This window comes from Hylaeus anthracinus, unplaced genomic scaffold, assembly GCF_026225885.1.
Source record: "Hylaeus anthracinus isolate JK02 unplaced genomic scaffold, UHH_iyHylAnth1.0_haploid 11985, whole genome shotgun sequence".
NCBI lineage: Eukaryota > Metazoa > Arthropoda > Insecta > Hymenoptera > Colletidae > Hylaeus > Hylaeus anthracinus.
Window position 1 is genome coordinate 11,700,415 of NW_026534333.1, and position 12,790 is coordinate 11,713,204.

Here is a 12,790-nt window from a genome sequence, read left to right on the forward strand (position 1 = left end):
TTATTGAAAATAGAGAAAAAGGTTATTTACCGTTGTCGTGAATATATATCAGAAAAACTACTAGAGATAATCGTATATATTTATGGGCCAATTTTGATTCAAACTGAATTAGATCTCTACTTTTACTAGGACGCAGAAAGACGACTCGATATTGAGTTTACGATAAAATATGCGATTTATTGCATCGTCTTCTTACAGAAATTAAATAACAATTATTATTAAACAGAGTTAGAGTTGTCTTTTGTACATGCACGCGAGAACTGCTGTTCTCGAAACGATCTTTGATCAATCCATTGCATGGAGAGGTCCGAACAAGTGAACCGCCTGGCAATTCTCGTCCGGATTACCGAGGAATTGGGCGTATAATTCCTGGTAGCGTGACAAAGTCAATCCACCGCGTCTCCTGTCGTCATCCTATGACCAAGAAGAAACAAAACACTGTCAGTTGATAAATATTTAAAAATTAATAGACATTCGCGCTATTTTCGTTGCTAATTTATTGAATTATTCGTGTTGAAATATGCAGACTTTAAATTATTAGGTTTCGCCGGCGTAAACATTGTGCATCATGCGATCTTCGTTTTAAGCAGATTGAAATGGCGCAGTTGAATGTCAATAGTAGACATTTTTTAATGGCAAACGTATGCTTGTCCTGACAGTCGACTCTAAAGCATTGAAACAGAATCTTGGCGAGCTGTCAAACTATTGTTCTCCTGCGTCGAAGTCAGAATTAGTTAGGTTACGTTCGCGATTTCATTGGTTTTGTTTACTGTTTGCATTTTGTGTTTACGTATTACACGAGAGCTACTCAACAGATCCGGTGTATTTAACGGAAGAGTTTGGTCTTGTTTCGCAGAAGGTCGAAAGAAGTTCTATCTATATACTCGATGTAACAAAAAGGGTGCATTTCACAGCGTTTCTCAAATTGAAATTCGTGAACTTCCAGAAGAGAAAGAGGAACTTTGTAGTGGAATGAAAAGAACCAAAATTTGGTACAAAAGTGTCTATATTAATATTTGATAGATCCTAAAACTCACTTGAATCCACTTCGTATTTACTCTTGTATCATTTAGTGAACAATGTATAGAAATTTAAGAAATGGTTTACAAGAAAGACAATATATTAGACAATAATTTAATTCTATTCTACAAGATCCACCAGCAGTTTCTCTTAATCGAGGGAGTTCTCAGAGTACTGAAGTTTGAGAAACATTGGCATAGCAAATCAGATCACACGGTTTTAAGATTGTTTGCAGGGTCGTGCTTATGTAGACTGATGAAAAATGGAATTGTCACGACCTTGATTTGTAAAAGTACCTAAAACGTGATCTTACATTTAGGAGGCTTTGATAGGCTTCGTCCAGAATGTGTATGTTGTCTACGGGAATCCTCGTCACGCAATTGTAGCGAAATTCATCGGCAGCAATCACTCCGTCGTCTGAAAATGATAAAAACAAGATACTATCGATGGAATTTGTATTAGTATGGATATTGGAACAAAACTTTTTAACTGTTTCATAGAGAAAAATGAAAGAGTAGATGATCCACCCCTTTGCTCTTTAACTGCGTTACTGTCTCAGAGTGATTATTCACAGCTACCAATAATAGATAAAATCCTATTCCTGTTACCGTTTAAATCGACCAGCTTAAAGTGGCTATCGATAAACATCTTCATCGCCTGCGGGAAGTCTCGATACTCTCTTCCGACGCAGCTTCTTTGTACCGCGTCCTTGAATTCCTCAATAGTTACAATACCGTCCTGTAAGAAAAATTGAAGTGAATGTTCCGAAAAATAAAATTGTAAATTAGGCCTGAATATAAATACACAGAATCCTTTGGAATATCCAAATGCGTTCTTCCTACAAACAGTTGTGAACTTTGCGTATAGAGCAAAGATTCATTTTATTTCAATTTTTCAATAATTAGTTTCATACTGCGATAAGTCTAGATTCGACACTAACGAAAAGCAACTAGTTAACATTTAACAACGAGATTAAGTAATATATTACCTTATTAAAATCTGCGAGTTCCGCGATTTCGTCCCACAAGGAAAGCATGATGTGCAGATTCTCTTGGTATCGACTGTAGCTAAACTCCCCCTTTCCCTCGATCAGGGTCATTTTCAACGCCATGCACTCGAAATCGTGCCTCTCCACCATGCCATTGTTGTCCGTGTCTGAATATGATAAATACGCCGTCTAATCGTACATGTCGTTAATTAGGTCTGTTTTGTTGGAGATTCACGCAATGCGTGTAATTGGGGTCGGGCGATTAATCGATCGGTACGTGCCAATTTATGTCTAAGGAGATTTTTGCCATCGCACGCCTGGACACGCTCCAAATATTTCACATTTTGGCAGAAGTCATGTATGTGTACGATCCTCGAACATCAATCCAGTTCAAAGCGTGAATACAATTAAATGTATTTGATAGAAAATTACTTATCGATACGGTACGGTAGATAATTTCAGATTTGAATTTGATTTTATCAACGAGTACCTGTCGATACTACAGTGATCGATGGCGTGTGCTTGTCGATAATATCGTGATCGATTACAAATACAGTAGGATCACCAGTGGATTACCCATGGTTACAAAGGTAAAACAGTCGTATATGAAAAAGTAAAATAAAACTACTAAAGTTATTCATTTAATAAATTTGCCAAACTTTTTACTCTCAATTTTTATTATTATTTCTTTTACAGATTTCCATTCACTTTTATCAGTGGAATAGAAAAGTAATAAAACGTCGAACTTTCTGCAAATTTCACCTCTCCAAGGAGATATTGTAATCGATTGTAAGTACTCGTCCATATCAGTTATCGATTCGCAAGACCAAATCTTGTAGTAACTTAGTTATTTGTTTGCGCAGATAGTGGAACACGTAACACAGAGCGATGAAAAATCCAGGCCGGGGGTAGAATGGTCCATAAAACAAATTAGAGCCAAGAACTTAAATTTGGCATCGACCAATTGCAGACGCCGCGACGACGACGTGGTATGTTTCTTGTAGTCAACCTAAATCCTAAACAAGCATGACACTCTCGTAGCCAAGAGTTTCTCGTTCCTCGTTCCGCGCGATGCAGGTTAACAAAGGACACATATATGTTGTTTTTATTTTTTGTTTTAGTTCACGATACACAGCGACTGTTAGCACGTGCAAACTTCGTCTTTTAGCAAAGGTAACAAATAGACGATGGGAGGGAATTTGAAAAAGATCCAGGAGTTCCTCTGCGAGGACAGGTACGCATAGTCGAAACACTTCATTGGCATTCGTATTCTGCTGAATAATAATACCGATATCCTCAGAACGACGATAATATTATCCCTGAAATGCAGTTCGAACTACCCGCATGCACGTGGATCCTCAAAAGCAGCATCACACGCGTGCTCAGTACCGAACGAAGGCGTGGACTTTAAGGATTGCAGCTCAGAGGTCCCAGAAAATACTTTTAGGTAATTCGATGAATGCTCGATTATAAAATACTACATTTTATGTATGCACACCATAACTCCATTTATTTAATAATTGTACGAGGTTATTCGATTTAATAGTTTTGTAAAAATGTACATGTATCAGACAAACGTGTCTTGTTCTGATGCGTATTCAAATAGATGCCAGGTTCAGCTAAAGTGCTGTTTTTAAACCTAACTTAAACAGGCTGGCAGTTAAAGTTTTAATCGTTTTTCAATTTTTATTCTTTCCTTAGGATATATTACCGGAGCTCTAGTACCCAGGGATGTCTAAAAAAAACTTAATCCAGCGCTGAACGTGCTTCAGCATCGTGAATGACCGCGTACTAACCGTAGAGAAACCTTACAATGAAATCGACACGATTGTTCCAGCTGTACGCCATCCTCTTTGCATCAACGCCAGCCTTCCCAGTCTTGCCTTCTCCTTTCGTAACGCTGCTCCCCTCTGTCTTTGTATTTTTATCCCTTCGTCGGTAGATGAAATGGACCGCGACTGAAAGATGACCGAAGTACCGTTTCTCGAATCAGCGTGAGGAAAGACGAGCGGATCGCGTTCGATAAACGAGACGGAGAAAGTGGCTCGCGAGGATGGTGGTTTCGCACTGAACTCGAGTCGAGTCTCCCCGAGTCGTCGTCTAAGTTTAGAGTACCACCTCCTCCCTAACGGAAGGACACAGAACGTTTCTGTTTGCGACAAAGGGGGAAGTGGGGCCTCAAGTGGAGGCTGTGTCACCGTGACACAGTCACCGAACTCAACCGCAAGTGTATTCACTTTCGCCGACTTTCATCGGCTTTCATCGGCTTTCATCGGCTTTCATCGCCGCGTCTTCGTCTTCCCTTGTCCTCTTATTTGTTTGCTTTTTCTTCTTTCATTCGGCTTCGACAATTCCGATGGTCATTCGTTGTCCCGTGCCTACGAGGTCAGATCCGAACAGTTCGTTACGAAAACACGCGCGTGCCCTTTGTCACGTTCATTGCTGCGACTCTTTTAGTTCTCTTTCGCATTTTACTGTGGAGTCGAACGGTAGAGAGTAACTTTTTATTCGAGTCATTTATTTCCATTTAGTGAAGCATTGAATATTCATTTTATAATATTCGAATATTCGTTGAATATTCAAAGGGATGGTTAGTCACGGAGGATACGAATAGTTAAAGAAGTCTGCGGGAAGATGATGTTTGAGAAACACTTCTGAAATAGCGCAGCGTTTCCTAAACGGTGTTTCGTGGAATATGATACAGGGTGTTCGGCAACAGGTAGTGGAAACTTCGTGGTGCCGATTCTGCGTGTTAAAATGAGACGAAAATCACGAATGATGAAATTGTGCGTAAATGTGGTGAAAGTCCATGTATCAGACATTTAATAATTATGAACAAGGGTACAAATCCATTCGGATAAATTTTAACAGCCCTTTCGTAACTAATGCTTTCTCGCAGAGGAAAGCTGACCTCCTTGACTTCAAAACGTTTTTATCCACGAACTGGACACATTTTTGGATACGGTATCGTCTCGAAATAAGCAACTCAATCGGGACCGGCGAGTTCAAGGGAGGTATGCTATTGAGCTTGACTTTGTTCTCGAGTGTGACGAGGAGGAACTCGTACACAAAACAGAGAAAGAGAAAACATTACACACGTTCTGTGCTCTTTCCATTAATCTGTTTCTCGCTTTCACGGATTTTTCGCTTCCTTTCGGATCTCTCACTTGGCGGACGACTTCAAAAAAAAAAAAATAGGGATAACGAGTTGCTTATTTAACACGTTGTACGCCATGTCACCCATATATGGGTGACAGTGTTTCTCACTCAAGAACTAGAAAGATTAATTCTGAAAGTTAGACGTCACAGGAGATGAATCTAAATGAAATTCATGAGTTTTGATGTGGTTACAAAATTAAATACCACGCTAAATATTTCATTACCTAGACTCTGATAGTTTAAATAATATTTAATCTTAGCAGAAATTTTCAAGAATATTCGTTTGCCAGTCAACGTGTTAATGGCAAATGGTTATCGTTTATATTTTTAATAATTACGCATATATTTCACATTCGCATTAAAGAAAGCATTATTAATGCGTACCGTGATTCTCATTCTCTTTTTAACTGTAGCAGGGGCCCGGTTCCTCTATTCTATCTATAATATCTCTATGGTTTAAATCCGTTCTGTCAACAGTCCTGTTTCGTCAACGTCGTTACGGCTAATTGGACACGAAAATCGTCTCGACGCTTCGGGAGATTGGCGTAATTAAGTCAAAGCCAAGGTGTTCCCGGTTTAAATGCAACTTTCAAGTGCGACTATCTTCGGTTGTTGGCAATTATTTCCACGGTGTGGCACCGCCAATCGGCACCAGGCCTTTGTTCCTTGCAAGATGCTCTCCACTCAAATTTGAAATTCTATTTAAACGACAAAGTTGAGTAATAATAGATTAACAGAGTAATTCAAACGAAAGGTCATGTACGTTGCTTCTTCTTAATCGTAATTTCTACTATCGTATACGCAAGGCTGTGAATATTCTTAAACATTAACCGTGAACCATTTAAATTATTAATTAATTTGTCATTTCAAATAGCACATTGAATCTTCGCCTCTAAATGAGACGAATCCTCGCGTGTCGAATGAGTGTTCTCGTGTTTTTTCCGTGGTAAATTTTGCATTCTAATTCTGATTGTTCGACGAGCACGCAAGCGTTAGTGTCCCCAGCTACGAAGATGCTAATGGCCTCTCAACTGGCTATTATTTGGCCGACGGCCCGCGAAGACCGGTAATTACCAGAGGAATTGTAAAAGTAGCCTCGCCTCTGTTTCCATCTATGTACGCTAACGCGTTCATCGTGCTCTAAATTGCCTCGATGTAAATCATTCTTCGATGGCGGTTAATTAAATCCGCCTGTCGTCACCTCACCGTGACCGAGATCGCGTATTTACAACGCTACACGCGCGAACCACTCGCAACCGGAGCTTTTTATTTATGGAAATTCTGCGAAACGTAATCGCAAAGTTGCATTAGAAGTTCCCGCGAAAGATACATACATACGATCATGACGCACTCCAGCAGAAAAAAAAATGGAATTCGTACTTATTGTTTTCGATAGTTAAAATTGGTTATAATAAAATTGGAGATGGAAGCTTTTCCTAGAGTGCTGATTTTTGTTTAAAACGAAAATACATTTGGCAGTGCTGACAGGTAATTTATTTAATACAACGTTTGGGTTTCGTTCTTTGGGACCAATAAATTAACTTCAGGTATTGTCATATTTATCTTTGCCCCCGAAATACCAACAAGAAAGAGCTACCTTTCTTCACTCTTTATTTCACTTAATTTATTATGATAGTATGCAAAATTTCGTAAAATATATTTAATATTTATTAATAATATTTCAAGTTATCACAGCGGATTATGCGAAATAGGAGATGGGGAGCTCTTTGTTTCTTGTTGGTGTCTTGGAGCAAAAATAAATACCCAAAGGTAATTTATTGAACTCGACGAATGAAGCTGAAACGTACAAAATAAATTACCTGTTGACACTGCCAAATTTATTTTTGTTCTAAAAGACCAACAAGAAAGGAGTAGCTACCTTTCCCCTGTTTCGTTTCATTTACTCTAATGTGATAGCACAAAACATTTTCAGTCGTGCAAAATTAATATTCAAAAGGAAACTTATCCATTGGTCGCAGAACAGATTAAAAGAAAATTAAAAAAATAATTTAACAAAACAGAGTAATTATTCGTAAACTTTACAATCATTTACATGGTATTTATGAATGATATACAATAATATCATCATCATTTTTAATTTTAAAAATGATTTTGGCAGTAAAAGAATTATCCAAAGCCACTTAAAAATATTCTTAACGTTCTATTCTTTCTTCACTTTTCCTCTCCTATATCGTCTTCCTTTTGTGTATACACAATGCGTATAAACGTTGTGATCGTTCATAAAGACAAATAAATAAATAAGAAATAAATGTCTAACCTCAGAATGGTTTCAGTTTACGATAGGGAAAATTTCACCGTTCCTAAGAGATTATTTTCGTCTGTAGATCGTTACCTCGAACCAAGATCCTCGATGAAAACAACGAAGTTCCCTTCGCGAATCCGACCGTGACATTGGTTTCGACGGATTCGACGTATTCGATGTTCAAGGTGGAACGAAACGGCTACAAAGCAGAGATTCGCCAGAAACGAGGTAGAGAGTAGAATATTTTAAATATAAACGTCGATTTGCGCTGGCTATCGTCATCTGGAATAGATTAACTTCGTCGACGAAATTACCACGTGCGTATGTTCGGACGTTTTACAGTCAGCAGCTCCCCGACCTTCTGAAATTCCCGGTACGCGGCCATTTCCCAAAAACAGTACAGCTAAACAGAGACGAGACCGAGTCTATTGTAAAATACCAATTTTACGCGATTGCATCATCTCGTTTCGTTTGGCTCGTCGAAGACAACTTAGACAGCCCTTCCTTCTCCTCTCTTCACCTCTACTTAACACTTTAACGACTGGTAGCGTTAGTGTTCTACAATATTTATTTTATCTATTCGAATATTTTCTAGTTTAATATTTACATAATATTTCGAAATGATGGGACCGTACGATGCTATATCAGTAATAGATAAGAAAGTGTTGCTTGCCATGGTAAGCAGATGATTAATAGGCTATCAGTCGGTAAAATGTTACAGTGTTAAAGTGTCAGAGCGTTCCCACGTGAAACGTATTTAAAACGTTGTATTGTATTTCCTTCATCGTGATACACAAAAAACTTTCTTCCTGAATCAGTCTAACATCAACGAGTTAGATATTAACGAGCAGTTACCGAACAACTAGATCTAGAATGTGTTCCCTATCGGTGCTTGACAGAATGTGACTGCACTAATAATTGACCATTACTATTGAATGTTATTATATAAACGTAGAAATTGTCTATAAATTTGAGAATATTTCGTTTATCTACAAAGGGTTAACGTTCATTTAGAAAGGGTTAATGAACACACGTCACCTCCTAATACGTACCATCGTCATTTTTACCATGTCAAATATTTATCATGTCGGACATGACAGAAATTTTTAGTGTGAAGAAAGTAGTTTCAATGCCCAAAATTGATTTGTATCTTAATTAGCGAGAGACGTGTTTCAGTATTATAAGGCGAACGGGTGCAATTAACTCCTGCATAATCTTCCAGATTTGGAATTCAATAAAAACAATCCATATAAAGTTTGCCAAGGAAATAGTGTGGAATTCGCGCGTGTTTCCTTATAGGAGCATGTAACATGCCTATTGGCTCAACTACTCATTAGTTAATTTATATATTTCTCATTATATAATATTATATAATTTCTCTTCTCCACTATGCAATTGGGAAACGTAACTACTTTCAGTAAAGAATAGTAGATCACCATTTGTACTTTTACCCATCGATGCATTCAGCTTTTTCATACTCGTATGCAATTGTTGGGAAAAAGGAGATTACGTTAGAGAAAGTTAATCTTTAAATTTGATAACAGCTATTTCTACGCAAGTAAAGAAAGTTTGCAATATTGTGCATCGAGTGCACCAGAAGATAGATTGTATCAGACAGTTTGTATAATCTAAATATTAATCTCAGAGAATATTATCATCACGAGTTCATAATTCACACATTATACAGAAGTGGGCTTTAACCGATAGGACATGAAATTATAGTACTAGTAGTAGTACTAGAATTATAATAGATGGTACAATAGGACTATACTTTATACTTTATACTTTATTTATTTAAGGTGAAAGCGATCTTCAGTTACTCATCGCACCACCATGTGGTACAAACTTATACATATTCTTTGGGTTATCATATAAATACATTTTTTACACTTTCTTACTTAAGTTAATCCGTATTTATCTTTTATATCTATGAGATAGAAGAAATACTTATGCTAGTTAACTTAATGTTACATTTACTTAACTCAATTACAAACTATTTAAAAACTATTATAACTTTTCTCGTCGGAATTGCATTTTCTCAGCTAAAGGGGAGACCTTATTTTTCTGTAATTTACCTTAGAATTATTGCTTATATCTATGATTAATTTAAGAACAGCTTTTTTTGGAGTAGTTTTACTTTATTTTGCGCTTAACATCACAGTCATAATTTCTATTTTTATTTTTAATATTGATTTTACGTCTTTGTGTTCTATTTAGCCCATATCACAGAATTCTAAAAATATACTATACAGTCTTATTTTCCACCTTTTACTATCTACTTACAGTGGGTATAGAATATATTCGTACACCGATCAATTTCCCACAAAAATTTTGTGTGAAATTGTAGTTTCTTAACTTTCTTTTCTATAATCAATGATATTTTACATATTCTCGGAAGTCTCTAAGACAGATATAGTCCAAACAACATTTACTAGTTGATATAATTTCTGAAATTAACAAAAAGATGCGAAAAGTGGGTGAAAGTATAGAAGCAAGTATTTGTACGATTCTTATGACGAACCATTTACAGCAGAGTTTGTAACGTGAACACATTAGTTTACTGCTCCGTGCGAATTAGAAAACATCAAATTTCCAGTAAAGTACTTTTAAACAGTTGTCCGAATACTTTTTATTGCTCCAACATTTCTATCGATTAATTGTTTTTTTCATGTTAATTTCGCAACTTAGATAAATAGCTACTTTTTTTCGTAGCCTATCTATTTTTTTCTCACTGTATTTAGTTGTTTAAGTATTAGGTTGTCCGAAAAGTTTCTTTCGTTTTATTAATAAGTAATACATACACAATATTTTATGTCTAACGTTGCATTACTAAATTGTGTACGATTCATTTTGCTCCATTACTGTTACAACATCGATATATAGGGTGTCCCAAAACTCGGGGAGGAGCCGGAAATGGGGGGTAGCTGAGACGATTCTGAACAACAATTTCCTTTGCAAAAATGTCGGGTGAGGCTTCGTTAAGGAGATATTAAGCGAAAACACCGACCAATCAGAGCGCGCGTAGACCGTTGGAGCGGCCGCGGTAGCGAAGGCTACGCACTGGCGGCCGCGCTTGTACGCGAACAAGCGACTCGACGTGCATCGAAGGACATTGACGCTGCCGCCTATAGCGCGTAGCCTTCGCTACCGCGGCCGCTCCAACGGTCTACGCGCGCTCTGATTGGTCGAGGTTTTCGCTTAATATCTCCTTAACGAAGCCCCATCCGACATTTTTGCAAAGGAAATTGTTGTTCAGAATCGTCTCAGCTACCCCTCATTTCCGGCTCCTCCCCGAGTTTTGGGACACCCTGTATAAGAAATTAGATTGTCTATTTATATAAACACTGTCACACAAAATAATCGAGGGCAAATTACTAAAGAAACTTTTGGAACAACCTAATACAACAGGACTATAGGACTATAAGAAAGTATGTATACTATAGTAGATGGTACTATAGGCCTATAAGAATGTCTTTGTGACTACATCTGAAGGCGCCACGGAAAGTCGTTAGTGTGCTCTTAAACTTCGCACGCGAATTTTCTTCAATCATTCCCAATCACTTTTCATCACTTCTCACTAAAGATCATGATGAAGTCAAAGCCTCGAATCGAATTTATTTGCCTGTTCCATCGCGTAACGAATTCGTTGAAAGTCGAAACCCAGCAAGTCGGCAAGCAACGATTTCCTTCGCGGTCGCGCGAGTTTTCATCGGCGCGTTGATCCACATTTTCCCGATCGGTGGTCAGTGAAAATAAGTGGCGCGGAAGATCGGCAAGCAAAGCGAATACTCATCATATAAGGCTGGGTTCTGGAGGGAGGTGTCAGTTGGAAAGTGCGGGCCCTCGTACGAGGAACGAGAAACGTTGAAACGAATCGTCTCGGTCGGCGATCGACATGAAATCGAAGCTGCGCTCGCTGCTTCTCGTTGCGCTCGCATTTTCCGGTGAGTTTCAGCACTTTCGGCGCGTCTCGGTGCGACACTTTAAATGTTACTTTGCGTCGCGTAAACGATAATAATAACGAGAACAGTAAAGAGTTTATTACACTGTACGAAAGGAAAGTATAGATGCAAAGCGATGAACAAGACGGTGCACGCGCTGTCGTTAACACATTCACTGCGGAAGAGTCGAATGCCATTTAATTTCAAGCAAACATTTGTGTAGATAATTGTTGAAAGCTTCTGGAATATTCGCACTCGACTGCTAACTTGAAACTTATACTGTGGGGGATTCTTATCACAGGGTTCTTAACATAACTTGTATTCGTGTAATTATAGCTAGGAGTGTGAAACTTCGAATAAAAAGCTCCCAATAAAATGTTATTCATCTGTTGTTCGAATAACGAATAATGTTTATCTTTGCCTGAAATACGCGATTCTTATACCACGTGTGATTTCTGTGTTGTTTTACATAACGAAAGTGGCCCGCCCATAAAAACAAAATCGATATATTTCTTCTTCTTCGTGTCGTCGTTGATTCCAAGTGCCTACAGAAAGTCCAGGAAAAAGCTGCCGCAGTGAACGTATCGAGAACGCAACCTCTGCCAAATCGATCGACGAAGAACATTCGAAGATTTAAAAAAGTGTCGAATCGTGACTCGTGGAATCGGTCTAGGACGATTCGGTGCGTTGAACAAAGCGTTTCAAAGAAGCGGAAAATCGACGGTCGCGAGGGACATTCGTGCTTCCGCGTACTGAATAATTTCACTTCCGTTTTTGCTACCGAGTGAAAACGTCAGGGGCAAACAGCAGGATTTCTCTTCGAACGGTTGTTTCGATACTGTGCGAAAGGGGTTCGTGAAAGTTTCCAGAGAATGGATTTCGACGTTAGCCCTTGTCGATTTTTATTATTATTCCAAATTTGAAATATTTCGTGTTAGTTTGTATCTGTTTAAGATTATCTAAAAAGATGAACTATATATAATCTCTTTGCTTGCGAGGCATTTACTTCGACATTTCAAAGTGATAGTTCTGCCAACTGTCATTAATATTGCTATTGGCATTCAGAGACATTACATAAGACGTTATTACGTCCCTCAGGGGCTGTAGCATGCGATTATGCAGCTACAGCACGGGCTTAGCAACCCCGGGGTGCCCTAGCTAGACGTGGGGCCCCAGTAGACATGTACAAAACACAAGATAAAGTAAACGCAATGTACAGAATTACGATAACGCGAACTGATCAAAAATTAAGGAGTTATGTAAGGAAAAGTAATGTCAAGAAAAATAGAAATAATTGTACTGTCATGTATGGATTCAGTGCAATAACTGAAGTGACAGTAACGCACTTAAAAAACCAAGCAAGACATTATACGCCATCTTGTGAAAATACTAAAATTACTTGGTAAAAGATACACCATT

The 12,790-nt window shown here is 38.1% G+C and overlaps 2 protein-coding genes across 10 annotated transcripts in view; one reads left to right on the top strand and one right to left on the bottom strand.

The window, feature by feature from the left end:
* Positions 1 to 151: 151 nt before the first annotated feature.
* On the bottom strand, positions 152 to 4,096 carry LOC128886842 (sarcoplasmic calcium-binding protein, alpha chain). The gene is made up of 5 exons (XM_054142031.1): positions 3,805 to 4,096; positions 2,009 to 2,175; positions 1,629 to 1,758; positions 1,334 to 1,437; positions 152 to 414 (listed from the first exon to the last, which is right to left on the bottom strand). The coding sequence occupies exons 1-5, from the start codon at positions 3,854 to 3,856 to the stop codon at positions 286 to 288; spliced, it is 582 nt and encodes a 193-aa protein (XP_053998006.1). The 5' UTR covers positions 3,857 to 4,096; the 3' UTR covers positions 152 to 285.
* Positions 2,206 to 12,790, top strand: part of LOC128886837 (chitin deacetylase 1) — a 16,522-nt gene continuing 5,937 nt past the window's right edge. The window contains exons 1-5 of one of the 9 annotated variants that reach the window (XM_054142021.1): positions 2,206 to 2,598; positions 2,705 to 2,797; positions 2,872 to 3,242; positions 3,339 to 3,455; positions 7,513 to 7,658. In XM_054142021.1, the coding sequence (XP_053997996.1) occupies positions 3,196 to 3,242; positions 3,339 to 3,455; positions 7,513 to 7,658 (310 nt within the window). In that variant the 5' untranslated portion in view covers positions 2,206 to 2,598; positions 2,705 to 2,797; positions 2,872 to 3,195. Of the gene's footprint in view, positions 3,243 to 3,338; positions 3,456 to 4,349; positions 4,498 to 4,528; positions 5,023 to 7,512; positions 7,659 to 10,781; positions 11,375 to 11,489; positions 12,641 to 12,790 lie in introns of those variants that run through there. The other 8 variants (XM_054142020.1, XM_054142022.1, XM_054142019.1 and 5 more) reach the window with 8 other exon arrangements.